The 22,723-nt window shown below is 42.1% G+C and overlaps 1 protein-coding gene across 1 annotated transcript in view; it reads left to right on the plus strand.

Annotated features, from left to right (window-relative positions):
- Positions 1-22,723, plus strand: part of ANKRD6 (ankyrin repeat domain 6) — a 239,589-nt gene that overhangs the window by 213,454 nt on the left and 3,412 nt on the right. The window contains exons 12-15 of the mRNA XM_063443571.1: positions 2,720-2,905; positions 6,095-6,247; positions 12,094-12,207; positions 16,308-16,629. Coding sequence (XP_063299641.1) covers positions 2,720-2,905; positions 6,095-6,247; positions 12,094-12,207; positions 16,308-16,629 — 775 coding nt within the window. The remainder of the gene's footprint in view (positions 1-2,719; positions 2,906-6,094; positions 6,248-12,093; positions 12,208-16,307; positions 16,630-22,723) is intronic.

Consider the following 22,723-nt stretch of genomic DNA (forward strand, 5'->3'; position numbering starts at 1 on the left):
TTGTAGTGAGTGCAAAGTGTGTATAATGAATGCAGTGTATGTAGTGAGTGTAGTGTGTAGTGAATGTAGTATGTAGTGAGTGCAGAGTGTGTGTAATGAATGCAGAGTGTGTATAGTGTGTGTAGTGAGTGCAGTGTGTATAGTGAATGTAGTGTGTGTGTGTAGTGAGTGCAGAGTGTGTATAATGAATGCAGTGTGTAGTGAATGTAGTGTGTTTGTAGTGAGTGCAGAGTGTGTATAATGAATGCATAGTGTGTATAATGAATGTAGTGTGTTTGTTGTAAGTGCAGATTGTGTATAAAGAATGCAGTGTGTGTGTGTGCTGGATGATGTGTGTGTGTGCTGGATGATGTGTGTGCGTGCTGGATGATGTGTGTGCATGCGCTGGATGATGTGTGTGTGTGCTGGATGATGTGTGTTGTATGATGTGTGTGTGTGTGTGTGTTGGATGATATGTGTGTGCTGGATGGTGTGTGCGTGTGTGTGCTGGATGGTGTGTGCTGCATGATGTGTGCTGCATGATGTGTGCTGCATGATGTCTGTCGTATGATGTGTGTCGTATGATGTGTGTGTGCTGGATGATGTGTGTGTGTGTGCGTGCTGGATGATGTGTGCGTGCTGGATGATGTGTGTGTGTGTGCGTGCTGGATGATGTGTGTGTGTTGGATGATGTGTGTGTGTGTTGTATGATGTGTGTGTGTGTGTGTGCTGGATGATGTGTGTGTGTGTGTGTTGGATGATGTGTGTGTGTGTTGGATGATGTGTGTGTGTGTGTGTTGGATGATGTGTGTGTGTGTGTGTTGGATGATGTGTGTGTGTGTGTGTTGGATGATGTGTGTGTGTGTGTGTTGGATGATGTGTGTGTGTGTTGGATGATGTGTGTGTGTGTGTGTTGGATGATGTGTGTGTGTGTGTGTTGGATGATGTGTGTGTGTGTGTGTTGGATGATGTGTGTGTGTGTGTGTGTGCTGGATGATGTGTGTGTGTGTTGGATGATGTGTGTGTGTGTTGGATGATGTGTGTGTGTGTTGGATGATGTGTGTGTGTTGGATGATGTGTGTGTGCGTGTGTGTGTGCGTGTGTGTGTGTGTGTGCTGGATGATGTGTGTTTGTGTGTGCTGGATGATGTGTGTTTGTGTGTGTTGGATTGTGTGTGTGTTGGATTGTGTGTGTGTGTGTGTGTTTGTGTTGGATGTGTGTGTGTGTGTGTTGGATGATAGGGGGGGAAGCATTTTTTTTTTTTAAACTTTGTGTTTATATTTCCCCCCCCCTCCCTGCTTCTTACCTTGTCAGGGAGGGGGGAGATCGCCTGGTGGTCCGGTGGAGGGAGGCAGCCGCAGCACACAGGGCCCATCACACGCTGTGTTCCCTCTCCAGCTCTAACTCTCGCGAGACCCGCCTGTGCGGAGCGTTGCCATGGTAACCTGTGGCAACGCTCTGACAGCCGCAGGTCTCGCGAGAGTTAGAGCCTGGAGAGGGAACACAGCGTGTGATGGCCCCTGTGTGCAGGTAGCAGGGCAGGTCCTGCAGGCCTGGTAACGGGAACGGCGTTCCTGTTTTGGAAAAAGTGCAGGAACGCCGTTCCCATGCGTTCCTGCAGGACTCGAGCCCTGGTTTGTAATCAGGAACAGAAGAAATGTCCAGGTATTCCAAGACTTTATACATTACAATTTTTGGAACCCAAATGCCCAGCAGCAAATTTTTGACGCTTCCAGCTTGAAAAAGACCATCAAAACATTGCTGCTGGACATTTGGGTTCCAATACATTTGGAGTGCCCAGTCCTTTCTTCTTTTACAGATTAAAAAATTAGATTTACATGCAGCCACTGCCAGCCTGTCCCTAAGGCAGTGGCTTCTAGTGCTGGCGCCCTGGGGAGCTGGGAGAGAAGGAGAGAGCTGTGCTGTGGGAGCTAAGAAGGGAGCAGAATCAGACACATCCCTCAGGGGAAGTGGAGCTCTGAAAATTCCACCCTCTGGTGCACTCAGCCAATCAGAGCCCAGTATGCAGGCTCGTAGGCTAGCCTGCATACTAAGGTCTATGTTTGTTCTGCCTGTTTGCTGCTCTAATGAGCTCCATTTACAAGCAATAAGGGGCTACCAAGCAGCCAATGATGGTGAAGTAGGCTACTTCCCATAAAGTTTAATAAGATTTTTGGGATGTTGCCCAACAATCCAATTAGGCGTCTGCAATAGCAGAGAGGAATAACAAGAGGAACAGCAGTACTAATATTTAATGGGAAAGAACACATTTTATGTATAAGTTTACACAAACAAAAAACTGTTAAAAACACACAGAAGAGATTATTAATCCTAATTATATAGTTTATTTTTTATGCAAGAAAAACTGGTGGTACGCTGCCCTAGCTGCCCCTATGGATGAGCCTGCACTGCTTGCTTCATAAAAAAACAAACTGAATTCAGCTTGCAAAATGCAAGGACATTTGGAGTTTTAAAAGGAGTATAATAAGCCATTTTATTTTACCATTAATTATCTGTGTGCGTTTAGTTACATCCTATCATCATGTTAGCTGCGAACACTACATTTACAATACCTTACATTACGATCACTGGACGGGTATGCAGATGAGCAAGACTGTCCCTGCCTAGCCAGATTGGAGCTTTCATTCCACAATGATCCGGAAGATATATTTTTTTAATCTGTCTGTAGCAATGTAGACATCTTCATCAGCCATTATTATCACATACTTTTTTCTTTTAGATCTCGGCTCTTTCAGACCCTACGTCACCGGCAGACCAGCAGCCTTTTTCTGCTGCCCAGGAGGCCAACCATAACCACAGAAGAAAAAGCAAACACAGAGGTGGTTCTCCAACATTTCCTCCCCACGAAGCCAGAGCATACCAACTCTATACTTTATACCGAGGGAAAGATGGCAAAGTGATGCAGGTAAGCCTAGAAGTGCTCTGCATACCACGGATCAGACTGGGGTTTCTGACAGCAATATTAGCCACCTAAATCTTTATAAGCCTTTAAGTGCTAACTAGTTGCCTTATTATTTTTGTTATTTGGTAAGTCCTTGTCCCATTAATGAAGATGCAATCCAGATGTGTGTAGCCGTTATCTTTTTACAAAATTATCATAATGCCTAATAAAAATGAAATAGGTGGATATGTGACTTAAATAAAAACAGGAAAGTTCAATTTCACAAAAAAAATCTCAAATTGTTTTCTACAATGATGTCAGCAAATCGATTTATTCAGTCCTATCGCTGGCCACCACCTCTGCTTCTGCTGTTTCATTGAGTCATCTTTCCCAGGGGAGCTTGGTACTGTCATAATGAGATTAGATTGCAGCTGCTGCCCAAAGTTCTTTTATCTGTGAGATTGCAAATAAACATACCCACGCAAAGCACATTGAATTACCAGGCTCTCCTTACTGCGTTGTATGAATGGTGCAGTGGAGTAACTATTTCATTCATTTTGTTTATTTGAGGGCTTTACAGTAATCACATTTATACTGTGGATCTACATTTCAGTCTTCCTCCTACCTTCCTAAATAAAATATAACCATAAAAATTACAGTTTTATATCACTGGATCATCAGACAGTTCAAACAGTTATAAAGCAGATGAATATATACGCATCATCTTTTTTTTTTGTTTTATTTCAGCCTTCAAATACTTCTTTTCCATCTTCTCCTACACATGTTCAACTTTTTTAAAGGGACTCTATAGTCACCATAACAAGTACAGTTTATTGTATTCGTACTGGTGAGTAGAGTCAGAGAAAACGCAGTGTTTACATTACAGCCTAGTGATAACTCCACTGACCATTCCTCAGAGACCTCTGCATGGAGACGCTGAACTCTCCTCAGAGATGCATTAATGCAATACACCTCCATGAGAAGATGCCGTTTGGCCAGGGCCGTGTTTGACTTGTGCTGGCTCTGCCCCTGATCTGCCTCATCGACAGTCTAAGCCAATCCTATGGGGAAGCATTGTGATTGGCTCAGATCACCACGTCTGATGATGTCATCAGACAGCAGGCAGATTAGTGGCAGAGGCAGCAGCTGAAGACTTGAATACAAGTAAGATTTGACTATATTTAGAGACGCAAGGGTGGTCCAGGAGGCGGATGGGGGGGGGAGGGGGCTAGATGGCAGTTTTAACACTATAAGGTCAGGAATACATGTTTCTTTAGCACACCTCTTGGCACACACAGTTACTTACACAACCCCCCCCCCCCCCCACCCCAATACAATCTTGCCTGTCCAATCACTGTTCAGCAGGGCCTAGGCCGCAGGACTAGTGTAAAGCGAGCACTCGTGTGCTGCCATTCACCCTGGTCTCTCATCGTGCCAGTCTGCTGCTCTGCACACTATCTCCTTGGGGAAGCTAAGTAAGTAATATAAGGAAACAATATACTATATTAAAATGATCTACTGTATTGCACACACTATTTAAAACCAATCCACTCACATAGCGTTATGATAGACAAAAAAAAAAAACTGCAATGGGCAATGGCCCTCAAATTGAGTACAAAAGAGCATAAACTTTATCATAAAACATCTTACAGTGCTTACTACCCACTCCTGAAGTTTATTCCGAAGGAAATCACTGACAGACAAAGGTTTTGACTTTCTCCTTCTCATTGATCGGCCTAGTAACACTGGACGTGGTAGGGTGAGGATATCAGGCACATCTGTTTAGTGGTACATAATACAAAGGCTGTTCCAAACACACTCTTAGAATGCCCATTCTCGGTCTCTCCAATCTGCTGATGACCAGAGCTTTATTTTCCTGGCTCTACAAGAGATCACTTGAAAACCCATCTGTTTAGAAATGCTTATGGCCTCACAGAGTAACTTCTCTGTCACAAATCTTTCTCTGGCTCTCTGCTAAAGAGCCACACTCCATTCTCACCGTTTGCACCTGTTACCTTCCCTCCTTGTTTGTTTATTGTCCCCCTTGTTGTCATTTGTATTGTGTCCTTATACTCCACTCCTCTAGACTGTTAACTCATCTGAGCAGGGTCCTCATCAACCTATTGTTCCTGTAACTTTTTGTAATTGTGCCTCTCATTGTTAAATGTTCCCCTTTTATTATAGTAAAGTGCTGCAGAATAAGTTGGCGCTAAATAGCAATAATAATAATAATGTCCACAGAATGAATTGCAATGAAGTCTGTTGATTTATTGTAGATATATATATATATATATATATATATATATATATATATATGTAAACTATATGGACAAAGCATGTTGTTTACTGAACAATAATTGGGGTTAATCTCAAACCAGGAATTGTGAGATATTGACATCTAAGGTACTTTTCTTGCTGAATTATTTAGGTCTACAAGTTGCAATTCTCTTGTCAGTTCAACACATATCCTGTTTTTCACTAAAGTGTGAGTTGCCAAGAATTCAATGTGACTTGAAGGTAAATTTCAAATTTTAGGCCACAAGCATGCCTGCCAAGAATCCTAGGTGTGGAAGCGGGAGATCCAGAAGGATGGCGTCAACAATGAACAACTCCATTTGTTAACCCCTTAAGGACACATGACATGTGTGACATGTCATGATTCCCTTTCATTCCAGAAGTTTGGTCCTTAAGGGATTAAACTGGTTTTGAATGGTTTAACACTCAACAAGGGTCCCTGGCTCCTTCTGGTGGTATAGCTAAGGCAGACATTGCATTGCTGCTTTGCCGTACCAATTCATATTTGCAATAGGTGACTGTAATAGGCTTAGATTTATCAGCTAACACTCTCAGCCAATCACCGCTGTTCATTGTTGTTCTGCATTAGCAAAAACAGCACATAAGGTCTTAAACCATTCAAAAGCAGTTTAATACTGAACTGAGGGACAGAACTGGTGGAATCAATAATAGGTTATAGTGTCTGGTTCCATTTAATCTTCATGTCACTTATTCTTGTTATGCAACAATGTTAATTTGTGTTTATAAAGGAGAACACTGCTAAGTAGAATGTATTTAGATTTTAGGCTAGCTTTTCACTTAATTTTGTTTTGTGTACTTTAAAAAAAATTGATATTTTCTTACAATAATATTAGTACAGTGGTGTTTTAAGTACCAGCATTTCAGCTATCATAATAGATCGGGATGTATTTTCTCCAGGCCCCAATCAGTGGATGTCGCTGTGAGCCACTGCTTAGTAAACTGGAAAATCAGTTGGAAGCTACGAAAGAAGAGATGAAAGCCGAGATTGTTACAGTGCAGGATCAAGTGAACGCAAAACTAGGACAAATGGACAGCAAAACTCAGCACCAGGTGCGTTACGCTGCGATTAACCCCAAGGTTGTGTAAATTAAGCTGTGAGCATTGTTTTCACCTACTGTAAGATTTCCAAGTATAAATAATAATGTGACTTGCAAGTTAAAGAACATCTGTTTATGTTCCTGCATTATATAACTTAAACACCAATTAAAAGGAACGTGATACCACAAATCAGTATTTGAGGGGAAAGTATCTGTTTTAACAAGTGGTATTTATAGCTATAAATATGATGGACAAGGTTCTCAGGGAGTTGAGATGGGGCCAAATCAAGTCACAAAAGAGGAATTTGACCCCATACCACCATGCCTGACCCCAAACAACAACCACCTGGCCACCTTTGAAATAGAATAAGGGGAGAAACTTAGTTGGCTTTTTTATCTAGGGACAAAATTAATTGCTTGTTGCAATTTTTTCCATTAACTACCTGCCTGCACCTTAACATGCAATTACATAACAACAAAATAAAATAAAAAATTCAGGAAGGCCATTCGGACAGCCAGAACAACAGGAAAATGTTGACTATGACTGTGCTGACAAGCAAATAAAGGCTACAGTATTGACTGGCCTAATGTCCTTTGTTGCCTGGTTAGGCTCTGCCTGACGTCGGCGAGGGAGACCTAATGTGCATTATACTTAATGCTTTCCTATTGGGATTCCAGTTGCATAGCGTGAGGATGTCCAGTGTCATTTAGACAACCAAAAGTCATTGTCTATGTACCCAGTAGTCCTTCTAGTGGCTGTCTGGTAGACAACCACTAGAAGAGGAATTAACCCTCAGAGGTAATATTGCAGTTTCTCAGAAATTGCAATAATTACACTGTAGGGTTAAGGGACAAGATCACATTGCACCAGCGCTGTATTTACTGCAAAGCTGACAAGGCATTTGCCTTGGGCGGCACTTTCAGGGGGCGGCAAAAAAAGCCACCCCTCAATCGCCCTGCCCGCCTCTTGTCATGGGGGCCCAGGAGCTGGCCAGCTGGCCACCTCAGGGCCCCCTGAGGTTGGCATGCGCTGATGTAGCCGGGTGGCGGCCCCTGTTCAGCTCCCTCACGCACACCGCAGTGATACTGGAGCCAGAATATGATGTCACTACGGCTCCAGGCATTACTAAGAGGCGAGAGAGAGAGCTGGCGCGAGAGGGGGCTGGCAGGCACGACGATATGCGTGCCTGCCAGCCCAGCCTTCAGCAGTCCAACTGGACTCCAGTGAAGAATCCACTCCAGCACTCCCAAAGGTAGGGAGGCTGGGTAGATTGAACTTTAAAAAAAACTTTAAACATGTATGAGTGTGTTAGTGTGTGTCTGTTAGAGTATGTGTGAGTGTTTGTGTCTGTTAGTGAGTGTGTGTCTGTGAGTGTGTTAGTGAGTGTTAGTGTGCTTGTTAGTGAATGTCTGTTAGGTAGTGAGTTAGTGTGTGTCTGTTAGTGAGTGTTAGTGTCTGTGTCTGTTAGTGTGTGTCTGTTAGTGAGTGTGTTAGTGTGTGTCTGTTTGGAAGTGTTAGTGTTTGTGTCTGTTAGTGAGTGTGTGTGTCTGTCACTGAGAGTGTATATGTGTTTGTCAGTGAGTATGTGTGTTTGTCAGTGTGTGTGTGTGTGTTTGTCAGTGTGTGTGTGTGTGTTTGTCAGTGTGTGTGTATCTGTCATTAAGAGAGTGTGTCTGTATCTGTCATTAAGAGAGTGTGTCTGTCAGTGTGGGTATGCATGTTTCAGCGTGTGTATCTGTGTGTCAGAGTGTTTATGCGTGTCTGTCACACAGAGTATATGTGTCAGTTAATGTATGTCTGTTAGTGTGTCTGTCAGCGACTCAGCTAGTGTATGTGTGTCTGTCAGTCAATGTGTGTGTCTGACACTGAGTGTATATATATATATATATATATATATATATCTGTCAGTGAGTGTTGTATACGTGTGTTTGTCAGTGTGTATCTGTCAGTGAGTATATGTGTGTCCCAGTGTGTGTGTGTGTCTGACACTGAGTGAGTGTGCATCTGTCAGTGAGTGTGTAAGCCTTTCTATCAGTGAGTGTGCATGTGTGTCTTGTCAGTGAGTGTGTGTCTGTCGGTGAATGAGTGTCTATCAGTGAATGTGAGTGTGTGTGCGTAACAATGAGTGAGTGTGTATGTCTGTGAATGTGTATGTTTTAGTGAAATTGTGTGTTGGTTAAACAGTGTGTGTGACAATGACTGTGTATCTGTAAGTGAGTGCATGCATCAGTGAGAGCGTGTGTCTGTCAGGAAGAGAAATTTGGAAGGGGGCCCGAGTTTTGTTATGCCTAAGGCACCACAAAACCAGAATACACCACTGCATCGTAATCAGACCACTTTAATGAGCTACAGTGTTCCTTTAACGAAAAAGTTGATTCCAGAGGAGACTGACATTTTTTTCTTCTTCTTTATTTTTGCCATGACATGACACCATACACAAAACAGTAGCATTTAACAACGCAGTGTACATTTGAAAGATAATAAGTTTACAATGTTGTTATACAGATAGAAAAACAACTAACTTTAACAGCACTAGTAGTATCAACAGTTCAATGTGGGCTAGTTTCCTCGAGTGTTGAGGTTGATGGTGCCCCGCCAGGGTTTTGAATTAGAATAAAACATAGTACAACAATCTTAACAGTCAGAAATAAACAATTAGGTCTGGTGCCTAGCTTATGCACTCCCTTAAATCTATATATAGGACCAAGGTACATACGATGTCCACCCTGCCTTCTGCAATGTTGTCATTGCTCCGCTAAGTTATAAGACCACTGTACCTATCGTATAAGAAGCCCCATCTTAGTAGATGGTAGGCACCACCTGAAGGAGAGAGAAAAGTAAAAGTAAGAGCTAGAGGAAAAAAGATAAGAGGCAGATGGGAAAGGAATAGGGAGGGGGAAGCAATTGGAAGAGCATGGAAAGAACGAGGGTGACCTATGCGCGCATGTGGACCTTCCGGGGAATGATCTATAATTATTATTATTATGATATTTATAGAGCGCCATCAAATTCCGCAGCGATTTACAATGGTCTAGCCTGGAGGATTATCCCCCAGAAGGATCCTTAAAGTCCCCCCATGCGGGGATATAGGATGATTACAGCAACCTTCAGTTGCCGAGAGGAGGATGAGTGGTATTGGTAGGGTACTTAGCCCACCCCACTCCTCCCTTAACTATCCACATCGCTAGACATCCAAGGGCCCCAAACTTTTTCAAAGTCCCTCGTACCTGGGCAGTTAATTTATTCATAAGGTATATGTCCTTGATTTTTTGTATCACGGCATCTAGAGAAGGAGTCTCCCTCAGAAGCCAAACCTGTGCTAAAGCCCTCCTGGCTGCCAGGTTCATATTATTTAATAGTTTTTGTTCCATTTTTGTCCAATCGTCCATAGACCTGGCTAATAAAAACACCCAGGGGTAAAGGCTGACTTCCCTCTTGAGCAGATCTCACAGCAATGCTGCAATCCTTTTCCAATATATTTGTACCTCTGGGCATTCCCACCACATATGTGTATATATCCCCTTCTGGCCGCACCCTCTCCAGCACAAGTCCCTTGGAATTTTGTTCATTCTATACAGTTTGACTGAGGTAGTGTACCACCTGAACATGATCTTGTATGCTTGTTCCTGCAAAGAGACACATATAGAGGATGTTGCAGCAGATTCCCATATTTCCTGCCACTCTATTCCCTCCAGCTCCTCACCTAAGTCCACTTTCCATTGGTTTTTATATGCAAGCTCTCCCCATTCTAACGTGTTAGTGCTTAAGTGGGCATAGAGAACTGTGATCATGCCTCTCGGGATTTGTTCTCTAAGGCACATTTGTTCAAAGAACGTGAGACGTGTTAGTGCAGCTTTCTTAACTTTAGAGTCTTGGGCATAGTTCCTAAGTTGGATATATCGAAAGAACTCGAAAGATTGTAATGGGGCCTTAGTTTTAATATCATAGAAAGTTATGAAAGACCCGCCCTCATATAGATGGCAGAGTCGCTGCATTCCTGTGCATTCTATACACCTAAAGTCCCGTGCTGTCATGCCCGGGGGGAATGCCCTATTCCTCAGAAATGGGGTAACGGAGAAGGGGAAGACGATCCCATATTTTAAAAAGAGTTTAAGATTGCTGGGTATTCCAAGTTAATAGTCGGTCTTTAGGTACCCACATGAAAAACTATGGCATGTCTGAACCCACCCACCTTCTCTCCTCTGGGGGAAGAGAGTGCCACAGCGCAATCTGGGTTAGCTGGGCTGCCAAAAAAAAAAAAAGGTTTGGCAAACCTAAACCTCCCCTCGTCTTTGCTCTATATAGGACATTGCGGTAAACTCTGTTTCTTATTCTGCCAAATTAAGTTGCCAATAGTCTGTTGGAGGGCTCCTAAGTTGGATTTAGTCAGTCGAACTGGGAGGGCTTGGAATAGGAACAATATTCTAGGTAACACATTCATTTTCACAAAGTGTATCTTGCCTATCCAAGAGATTGGCTTATCAACCCACCTCTCCATTTTTGTTTGTATAGTTGAGTGGGGTCCGCTGTCAATTGTACGACAAAGTACTTAATGTGGTCCTCGGCTGTGTGTATGCAGTAGGTCTGACCTATGTGCGCCGCGTCTGCTGTCGACATGCCTATAGGGAGCGCACTTGATTTATCAGATTTACTTTTCATCCTGCTAAATCACTATATTTCTCCAGTGCATGTGTCAGTGCCGCCATGGAATCCCTAGGTTTGGTCAGGGTCAATAAAACATCATCAGCAAAGCCCGATACCACATATTGCTGTACTCCAACTGTGATCCCCTGAATATCTTGGTTGGTGCGAATCGCCTGCAGGAGCAGTTCCAGGCATAGGGCAACTAGTAGCGGTGAAAGGGGGCACCCCTGCCTGGTGCCGTTATTCAATTTAAACAGGGCAACATTTGCTCCTGAGATCTGAACCTGTGCCTTAACGTTAGTATACATTGCACGAATTGCAATTGTGAATGGGTCCAGAATGCCAATGTGCGCTAGCACTTCGAACAGATAAGGCAATTTGATCAAAGTCGGAGTTCCCGTGGTGGCCTGCCTCCATATGAGATCTACATTGCGTCTAGTGTTTTCGAATAATTGTCTGCCTTGCACAAATCCTACCTGATCCACGTGGATCAGGCGTGTAAGAATGGGGTTTAATCTGCCAGCAAGGATTTTTGAATCATGATTTATTAAAGAAATCGGGCGGACGTTTTCTGGGGCCGAGTCGTCTTTGTCGGGCTTCAGCAATAGTATGATGTCTGCCAAAGACATATCTCTATCTGGTGTTCCCCATTCCATTAGATCATTGAACCAGGACTCAAGATGTGGTGAAAGTTCTTCTTGAAATGTATTATAATAGCTTCTGTCAATGCCGTCAGGGCCCAGAGCTTTATTGCCTTTTAGGGAGTATATGGCCGCATCTATTTCTTCCACCGAAATCCGCCTCCGCAAGCCATCAATATCTGCGCTCGCTAATTTAGGAAGGTCTGACTGGGAAAGACAGGAGACTGACATTTTGTCATTAAAAAAATGTCACCCATGTAACCCATGGACAAAGATTGCCTAAAGGCAAAAAAATTTAAACTTTCTAATGTGTTTTGTGCATAACAGTTTGCTTTCTTATAAGAATATGAAATAGAAATAGGCAATATTTTTAACCTGAATATGTAACACTACTACTATGCCTTGGAACTCACACAAGTCATAAATATGTAAAGGTTGAGATACTGGATGGGAACAGTGCCAGAAACAGTACGTCCATGGTTGCTACTGACACCACCGAATTTCATATTTTTGAATGGTGAGCATTTATTTGAAAGATTTTATTGAGACTGTTATTTACTTATCTATTTGCAGTTTCGTGTCCTAGACAAGCTAATGGTGGAGAGGATGTCTGCAGAGAGGGCTGACTGTATCTGCCGTCTCCAACATCAAGCTGATACACAAAAAAATGAAACAGAAAAACGTCAGGTATAAAAATATTCACTTTAACCCCTTCAGGACGGAGTCAATAGTGCACGTTCTGATCAAAACAAAACAAACAAAAACTAGAATTTGCGCTATATGTCTGTTCACCCGTAGTTCCCCTCTTTCATATTATATGCACCCACACTTATTATATATAATAGGAGAAACAGGGCTTTAATTTATCATTAACTATTCATATATGGAACATAATTCATTATGAATAACATTTTAAAAAAATGTGAGAAAATAAGATTTTTTTTTAAATTTGTATTTCCGTCTGACATTTTAGCTGTGAATGTCATAATACTGTTAGGTTTTACTGCACAAAAATGCACATATTTGTAATCAGCGATGTCTCACGAGTACAACAGTATCCCCCATTAACAGGTTTTATGGTGTTTTGGAAAGTTACAGGGTCAAATATAGAACGTTCCATTTTCAAATAGAAATTTGCCAGATTGGTAATGTTACCTTTGAGACGGTGTGGTAGCCCAGCAATGAGAATTACCCCCATAATGGCATACCATTTGAAAAAGTAGACAACCAAAGGTATTGAAAGTGGGGTATGTTTAGTCTTTTTTAGTAGCCACTTAGTCACAAACACTGGCCAAAGTTAGCGTTCATATTTGTTTTTGTGTTAAAAAAGCAAAAAACGAATATTTGGCCAGTGTTTGTGACTAAGTGGCTACTAAGAAAGACTGGACATACCCCACTTGCAATATCTTGGGCTGTCTACTTTTGCAAATGGTATGCCATCATGGGGGTAATTCTCATTCCTGGGCTACCATACGCTCTCAAAGGCAACATAACCAATCTGGCAAATTTCAATGTCAAAAAAATGAAATGCAAGCCTTATATGTGACTCTCTAACTTTTCAAAACACCATGAAACCTGTACATGGGGGGTACTGTTATTCTCGGGAGACTTCACTAAACACAAATATTAGTGTTTTTTTTTTTTTTAAATTCTTTATTTTTGGTGTGCATAGTGATTAAGACATACAAGCTTGTGGTGCCCCAACAGCAATCCTCAAGCATTTTTCAAGCATTACATTAGGAGCAGTAGTATAATGAGCACATTTTTATATATTAACAAGTTTATAATAGGAACATTCAGTTAGATTGCGTGTAGGGTAGTAGCCATTTAATCGCAAGCAATTACCGCTATATTACCCAGGATACTTAAACATGTAATAGTGTGGCTTGTCTAACCGATATTGCCTCTACTGATAGGTCTGCCAAACCTTCGTGGAACTAAGCGTGGAGTTCAAGAAAGCCCTGTTGATTAGGTCTAGTTGTACATTACCTAAGTGAGGCTGTAGACAGACTTGCTTAGTAAGTAATTACGGTCCAGGCTTCCCTTAATGGGCAGTTACACATAGGTAGAGTAATAAAATAAAATAAAATAAAAGTGCCACTGGGTCATGTTAATGTGACAACTGCGGTTTCATAATGGCAAAAATATGTCTAACTTGCGAGGGAGTACTCATTATAATAGAAAGTAGTATACTGTAACATAGAGTATAGGGTATAAGATGGTAATTAGGATACAGTATAGCATATACAATAACCGCAGTATTAGGATAGCAGGCTTATGTCTAACTTTGTGAAAAAACAAAAAAGAACAAAATACAGATATGCTTTGTTATAGAGTGGTCGACAGTTTACTCAGCCTATGCCCGCAGAGGGGGGGACACTGTCCTTAGCCAGCTGGAGACTAGAGTCCATCTCGGTCACCCAACCCCTTCCCTGGAGGCTGGACATGTGCGCTGGGAGTGAGGGCAGACGAGGTAGTCGGTGGATAGAGCAGTCAGTGTTGCATAGAGGCCGGTGTTGCGTGCAGGAACCCAGTTGCCATGCGGCGGTAAGGCGTTCCTCCTGTCAGCATTCTGTTCCGGTTCCTGTTTCACGGTGTCTCGCTTCGGTGGTCCCGTTGTAGCCCAGCGGATTCCTTTTAGGGGAAGGCAGGTAGTGCCCCCAGGTCTGCGGGTGGGTGCTTGGTGGCAGCCCCTGTTCCTCTGCTTGCATGGCCCACGTGCCCTGGGCTTCACCCGTCTCCTCCGCCTCTCGTCGGAGTGTGTCTCATGAGCCTGCCGGCTGATCAAGCTTGGTGCGTAGTGGGGAGGGCAAGGTGGGTCAGGTGGCGGTTTCGCGGTTCGTGGTCTGCTCTCGAGCCTCTTCCAGAAGGCTGTGAATAGCTTGTCAAGGCGGACCTCTAGCGGCTCCAGTAGGTCCGGTGTGGTGGGGGTCCGTGCAGAGTCCGCCATCTTGTCCACGGCTGCACAGAGTGTCAGTCGTTTTCGGGTTACCCCGTCGTCGCTTGGCAGCAGGTAATGGGCAGCTGGGACCGGGATAACCCCCGCCGGTCCATAGGGGGGGGAACGTGGGCCCAGTCTCTTTCTGTAAGCTGTCGCTGGCGGCGGGGGAGCGGCCGCCTCCTCCACGCCGGCCATGCTTGTAGGCCTCGGGTTGCGTTGCTGGGTGTTCTGCAGTCGGTGCCTGGTATTTGGCACCAACGCGTAGCCCTTGTCAGCAGCTCTTCGTTGGTGGCCCATTTGATGAGATTTGGAGTCGTTTTGAGGCTTTTTAACCAGCAGATTTGGCGTTTGGAGCGGGAGCAGCTCTGACCTGCGCCCGCTCGGCTCTGCGTCCAGGCCCCGCCCCCAATATTAGTGTTTTAAAACAGTAAAACATATTACAACAATAATATAGTCCGTTCGTTTGTAAAAAATGCAAAAAACGTCACTTTTACTTAAAATATCATCGTTGTAATACAATTTACCAATTTGAAACACTAATATGCGAGTTCAGCGAAGTCTCCCGAGTAAAACAGTACCCCCCCATGTACAGGTTTTATGTTGTCTTGGAGAGTTACAGGGTCAAATATAGTGCTTGCGAATTAAATTCTCTGCACTTTCTCCCTGTGTTGTCAGGTATGTCAATCAAATTTTAATTAATCAAATCACCTAATTATGTTAAAAGATTACTTAAATATACACATAGAATTTTAATATATCTGCATTTATAGGTATTTAAATTCTACGTGTATACTAATGTAATCTTTTATGTAATTATATGTATTTATCTATATATATATTTGCGGTTATTTGCATTTTATATATAGATAGATATATATAGAATGTCATTCTAAGTGTATTTTGTTACCAATATATATATATTAATAACAAAATACAGTTAGAATGAAATTACATATGTATATATAATTTATATAAAATTTTGTTTCAATATTTTATTAATTTTATTATTTTATTTATTTATTATTGTAATTATACGTATTTATATATATATATATATATATATATATATATATATATATAATATATGTGTATATATCTATTATATATATATAATATATGTATATTATATATATGTAACGTCATTCTAAGTGTATTTTAATACTAATATATGTATTTAAATTAGTATTAAAATACACTATGTATGACGTTAAATATATATAATATACATATATATTATATATATATATAATATATATACATATATTATATATATATATATATAAATATATTCATTTTAATTTTACACGTTTAATTATTTTTTTTTTTTACAGATCCCACCAGCAGGGGGACTGTCTGATATTTTAGACAGTCCCCCTGCTGGCAGATCCACAGCCAGCTATAGGGGGCCATGTGATCGCTCTTTGAGAGCGATCACATGGCCCCCGGGGGCCTGATTTGCCATGGGGGGGCTGCCTGGACTGTGAGGCAGTCCTCCCGAAGCGGAGCGCCGGGAAGGTAAGTATCCCGGGCGCTCCAGGGCTCAAAGCCGTTACGGCGTTCTATGCCGTCACAACGGCTTTAAAGCCACTTAAAGCGTGACGGCATAGAACGTCGTAACGGCGTTAAGGGGTTAAACAACAATAAAACACAGTGTTTCCATATAAATAAAGGCAGATTAGACCCATAGGTTTCACTGATCTTTATATGTTTCTACATCAGACCTGCATATATAGCGAAAAAGGTTGTTTGTCTTTTGTACTTAGTGATTGAGCATACATTTTTAGCAATGTATTTTTTTTTTTTTTTATTATTCATCATTTTACTTTCGTCTGAATACTTCCTGCAGGGATCTGTTGTAAACGAGCTGAAAACTTGGTGTTTACTTAAAATTCAGAATCTGGAGATGAAACTCACTGGAGAGAGTCGGTCAATCAAGACTAAATCATCTCCCTCAACCTGTGAATCTATCGATAATGCAATTTCTGAGAGCCCCTGCAGCACCAAGGATTGTAACAGCACCGACATATCCGTCCTCCCACACACCTCTACTCAGCACTCTTATGTCACTCTACAGAGTAGTTTATCTGATGAACAAGTAAGGCATTCTGGTGCGTCCTCAGAAGAAAGCAACAGACAGCTTCCTCCACCTGAACTTACCGTGTGCACACGTAAGTAAGAAGCACAACAAAAATTTCAATTATATATAAAGCCCCAAATGTACCTTCTATCCTCTTAATGGCCAACATAATCTCAAGGAGACCTGTATCCAATAATTCTAGAGGAATTTCAATATGAAATATTACAATGTAAACAAATTCATTACAAGCCATAGACATTAATGGTGGGTGGGGCAATTTATAAAATTCGAGTGACAGGAAATGAGGGTCAAATTTCCTTAAGGGGAGCTTTTACCATGGAAACCAATGACATCATTGTGAACATTCCATTAGTTTATATGGTGATTGTTCCAGTTTTAGAATTCTGCCTTGCTTTACTTACAATATTGTCTATAGGGTAAAAAAATAAAATGTGTGTCAGTTTTCCATGCCATGAAGGAATCTTGCTGAATTCATAGCATTGCGTGTGATAGTGATATGAATAAACAAGTGCATATTCGTTTTTGAAATGGAGAGTGATCCATGGCCAACTTTGGGTTTAGTGAATTGACTGATTAGTAGTTTGGTCAGTTGTTTAACATTGTAGAACTGGACATACAGTATTAGGGCCTTAAATAAACACTTCCACCCCATAACAATTTAATCTCAATGAAGTTATGAGGGCAGAGGTCATCTCACTTTTAGGGGATTTAACCATTTTCGACAGTTTAACCTCAAAGTTAGCCTCCTGGTGCCCAAACATCTGCCTCCTCTCTTCCTTTCTGGCCACCACAGTGATCAGAAGAGATTTCCTGGTGGACTAACAGAGTCTGCTGCCACTCTGCGCCTATCACTGGCTACCCACAGCTATCACGCAAACCTTCATGATCACTGCAGGGGTTGGACAAAGAAAGGAGTCAGAGGTATTGGACACTGAGGGACTGGTTTTGGGGTAAAACAGTTGGAAACCAGTTTAAACCCTGAAAGTAAGATCAAAGAGAAAGGTACCGGCGCTCTGGCCCAAATCCCAAAGTACATTTAAACAAAATGGAGGCTCTTTAGTTTCATTTCAATGGTCACTTGAATATAAGCTCGCCTGCCACATCAAGGCAAGCCTCAAAAGATGAGTCCTAAACATGCCATTAGATTTTCTGATATCAGCCAAGAATCTTCCATAAGACAGGAAGGGGTATTTTATAAACCCTTTCCCATTTAACCCTTTATAGGGCTTCTACACACACACAAAGGTAAATGTCTCGAATGAGACATAAAGGGGAGTTTTATAAACCCTTACATACTTATTAACCCTAAATAGGGCTATAACACATACAAATCACCTTGCTGGTATCAGCTTAAAGGCATATTTCTCTCTTGAGACTGGAAGGGGTGCTGCCTCTACATACTTATAAACTCTAAAACCAGCGGAAGATCCCATGGAGGAGAGTAATTCCTTTTGGGGGGGGTCTTATTTTTAAGGCAGCCTTAAAGAACTTTGCAATCAGCGGGTCCAAAGACCAGGAAAAGTCGCATAGAGCAGCTAATGCAGAAGAATGTACTTTTCAGGTACTAAGGCTAAGACCTTTATCGAGTCCCTATTGTAGGAATTCCAAAATGTAAAAATGTGTGGGCTTGTTAAATTCAATAGCTTTAGAAGATGCCCAATTCTTGAATGCCTCCCAGATCCTATGATAACATTCCAAAGTTGATATTTTTCTTGACTTCTAGAGAGTATCAACAACTGCTTCAGAGAGACCCAAGTTCTTCAACCTCTTCTTTTCAAAGTTCAGGATCTCTGGGTTGGGGTGAGAAACAGGACCTTGGGTCAGAAGATCCGACCTCAGAGGTAGTAGCCAGTGGTCTGTCGGGCTCAGCTTGATCAGTAATAGGAACCAGGGCCTCCTTGGCCAATTCGGGATCACCGCTATTACTTTCCTTCCCTCTGTCCAAACTCTGCGCAGGAAGTAATGTATCATCGGTAGAGGAAGGAATGCATACCCCAGATCGAAAATCCACCGGTGTGATAGTGCATCTTACCCTGCCGACAGCTGATGTGGATGCAGAAAGTAAAATTTCTGAGTCTGGCAATTCTCTGCTGTGGCCATAAGATTGATCTGTGGTATGCCCCACCAGATAGTTCTTTCTCTGAATCACTTCGGGTGAAGTCTCTATTCTCCAGGAAGAACCTCTGATCTGCTTAGAAAGTCTGCCGGTTTGTTCTCTGTACCAAGAAGATACACTGCTTTCAGACCCAGAAGACTGGATTGGGCCAGTTCCATAATTGCATACAAATCTTCTAGAAGAAGCCTGCTGCGGGTGCCCCCTTGGTTATTTATATACGATGCCACAGCACGGTTGTCTATCTTTATGAAAACAAATGATTGTATAATGGAAGGAAGGAAACCTAAAAGCGCCTACCAAATAACACGTAATTCCCTCAGGTTGGCGTGTAGAAGACTCTTTGTGTGTCCACTTCCCTTGTTTCCATAGGGATTTGAAATGGGCACCGTCATTATGGTTTGCCAACATGGTTCTTCCAGAGGAAATCCTTGAAACAAGTTTGTCTTCATTCCACCAGATCACATGCCGTTTTACTCGAGAAGAAATATATATTTTCTGTTCCCAGTCTGCCCTTTCTTTGTTGAACTGACAAAAAGTATTTTTGGATTGGTCTAAATCTCCATTGAGCCCACTTCATCAACCCTATTGTGGAGGTCATTGAGCCCATCAGGCTCATAAGATACCTTGCTGATGTTTGATTGATCCTTCAAGTCTTTTTGACTTTGTCTTTAATCTTACGCTCTCTTTCTGGAGACAAGTAGACCTTTGCTTTTAAGGTATCCATCACTGCCCCCTAGTAAAATAATTATTTGGGAGGTCGTAAGTGCGCATTTTCCTGTGTTTATTTGCCAACCATGGGCTTGAAGTATTTCCATCACAGCTTGAGTGTGAAGAATAACTGTCTGACGAGAATGACCCACTATCAGTATATAGTTTAGATAGTGGAAAATGTGTATGCCTCGATGTCTCAGGAATGCAATCAGAGTAACAAGTGTCTCGGTGAAAATTTTTGAGGCTAGACATTAAGAACTAACGGAAGGCCCATGAACTGGAGGTGTTTTCCGAACACCCAGAATCTTAGAAACTTTAGATGGTTCTTGTGGACTGGTATCTGATAGTAAGTGTCCATTAGGTCAATGGACGTCATCCATTCTCCTTCTTTTATGTTCTTTATGATAGTGGAAATGGATTCCATCTTGAAAGTTCTTTTATTCAACATGGAATTTAATTTTTTTTAGGTCTAGGATCAGTCTCCATTTCCCCTGAGGCTTTGGTGCTAGGAACACTGTAGAATATATACCTTTGTATCGGCCTTCTTTTGGGACTTCCTCTATTACCCCTTGGTATAGAAGTTTGAGAATACCCTTTTTCATTGCATGTTTTTTTTTTTAAATGTTTTTTGATACTCTTGATCGTATGAATATGATTTATCTTGAAAAAGTCTCGAATTCTATCCTGTAGCCTTCCCTTATAATGGAAAGCACCCATGTGTCTGATGTTTTGAGTCCAGATAGGGTAAGACCTCTGAAGTCTTCCTTCAATCAGTCCTATCTGAACCTGCCGACCTTCAGAAGTTTTCACTCGAAGTCCTAGGTCCTTTCCCTCTTGAATTTTTGGTAGAAGATATCTGTAATTTCTCCAGTTAGGATTTCGGTTTGTAAGATTTGTGCGCTAAGCACTCTGTGGAAACGGCACTGACCAAAGTATCCAATGTTCTACTCGCTGCAAAATCTCGTGGTCACTACTTTATCCTAATTCTCCTTGACCTGTCTGCAGCTTTTGACACTGTTGATCATCAACAGCTTCTTCTCATCCTCCGCAATATCGGTCTACAAGATATTGCTCTCTCTTGGTGCTCCTCCTACCTCTCCCAGTGCTCTTTCAGTGTTTCTTTCTCTGGCTCTGCTTCTTCTCCCCAACTCCTCTATGTTGGTGTCCCCCAAGGTTCAGTCCTTGGTCCCCTACTGTTCTCCATCTATACTGCCTTCCATGGTAAACTCATTAGCTCCTTTGGCTTCCACTATCATTTCTATGCAGATGACACGCAAATCTACCTGTCCTCTCCTGATCTCTCCCCGTCCCTCTTGACCAGTGTATCTGACTGCCTCTCTGCTATTTCTAACTAGATGGCTGCCCACTTCCTTAAACTAAACTTGACCAAAACTGAAATTCTGGTCTTTCATCCCTCAAGTGTTGTTACTCCTGTGTCGGTCTCCCTCCAAGTCAACGGTGCTACCATCAGCTCCACCACGCAGGCTCGCTGCCTAGGCGTTCTCTTTGACTCAGACCACTCCTTCAAGCATCATGTTCGATCTATTCCACTGTCCTTTCTCGCCTTGACTACTGTAATCCACTTCTCAGTGGTCTTACATGCTCCCAACGTGCGCTGTTACAGTCCATAATGAATGCGGCAGCGAGGCTCATCTTCCTGTCCGCCCGCACCTCCCATGCCTCACCCTTCTGTCAGTTCCTACATTGGCTTCCTATAAAATATAGAGTTCAATTTGAAATTCTGCTTCTTGCTTTCAAATCTCTACATAATACTGCTCCCACCTATCTATCCTCCCTTATACACAAGTATGTCCCGTCTAGGCCCTTACGATCTGCTGAAGACTTACGTCTATCTTCTGTCCGTACTCCCACCTCTGATGCTCGCCTTCAAGATTTCTCAAGGGCTGCACCGTTCCTGTGGAACTCACTTCCCTCCTCTGTTAGATGCTCACCCAGTCTCCACTCCTTCAAAAAATCGTTAAAAACCCACTTCTTCATAAAAACGTATCAATTAAACTGTTAATAGCTCCTGACTGATTCATCTTCTGCAACGGTCACTAGTCTAATACTATCCTTACCTTTTTGTGTCATTTTACCCCACTCCCTCTAGCATGTAAGCTCATTGAGCAGGGCCCTCAACCCCTCTGTTCCTGTGTGTCCAACTTGTCTGGTTTAAACTACATGTCTGTTCGTCCACCCATTGCAAAGCACTGCGGAATTTGATGGCGCTATATAAATATCATAATAATAATAAGATCTACTATCCCGAAAGGACTGATCCATGTATCTCTTAATTCTACAGGAAGAAGAAGCTGGTTTTCGTCTCTCCTAAAGCAGAAAGGCTTTTTTGCCATCAGCTACCTTTTAAATGGCCTCATCCAATATTTTGCCAAATAATACATCTCCTTGGAATGGGAGACCGCAGAGAGAGGCCTTTGATGTGTAGTCCGCTCCCCATGAGTGAAGCCATAGAGCCCTTCTTGAGGCTACTGTTAATGCCATACTTTTTGACAACATTTTGGTAATATCCAATGACTCCTCTGAGCAAAATTCATTAGTCATCTTAAATTCTTTCAGGCTTTTCGCCAGGTTTTCTATGTGTACTCCCCTCTCAATATCCTGATATCAGCAAATGTAATGGCTAGTGTAGGACTCACCTTTTGAGGCTTGCCTTGACGTGGCAGGTGAGCTTATATTCAAATAGCCATTGGAATTAAACTAAAGAGCCTCCATTTTGTTTAAATGTGCAGAGGAATTTGGGCCAGAGCGCAGGTAACGTTCTCTGTTTTTACTATGTATTTTGAGCTGTTCGATACTAAGCCACTGCTGCTGTAAGCGCGGTGCTTTATTTTGTGTGTGTACCTGAAAGTAAGATGGAGCCCTCAAACTCCTGCACTCATAATAACTTAATCAAGACGTGGTGTGTTCCTTAAAGGTTATGCCATTTATCAACGAAAGGAGGAGTATTTTAACACTGAACTGTTTAAGTAATAACCAGTGTACTGCTTAGACCTACCTTATTGTTATTACAACAAATGTGGGATTACTATAAAATGAGATCTTAATTGTTAAAGGATGTATTCGGAGGTAATGAGGTTAAAGGGAGATGGAAAGAAGGACGTTAACAGTTTCATTTATATGTCTTTTTGAAGAACTGAGTTTTTAGTGATTTACCGTATTTATCGGCGTATAACACGCACTTTTTTCCCCTGAAAATAGGGGAAAAATCGTGGGTGCGTGTTATACGCCGATATCCCATAATTACTTACCTGTCCTGAAGCGTGGGCCGGCTTCACAGCGCGCACCGCGGTACAGGAACTTTAATTTAAGGTTCCGG

This window comes from Pelobates fuscus, chromosome 2 (assembly GCF_036172605.1).
Source record: "Pelobates fuscus isolate aPelFus1 chromosome 2, aPelFus1.pri, whole genome shotgun sequence".
NCBI lineage: Eukaryota > Metazoa > Chordata > Amphibia > Anura > Pelobatidae > Pelobates > Pelobates fuscus.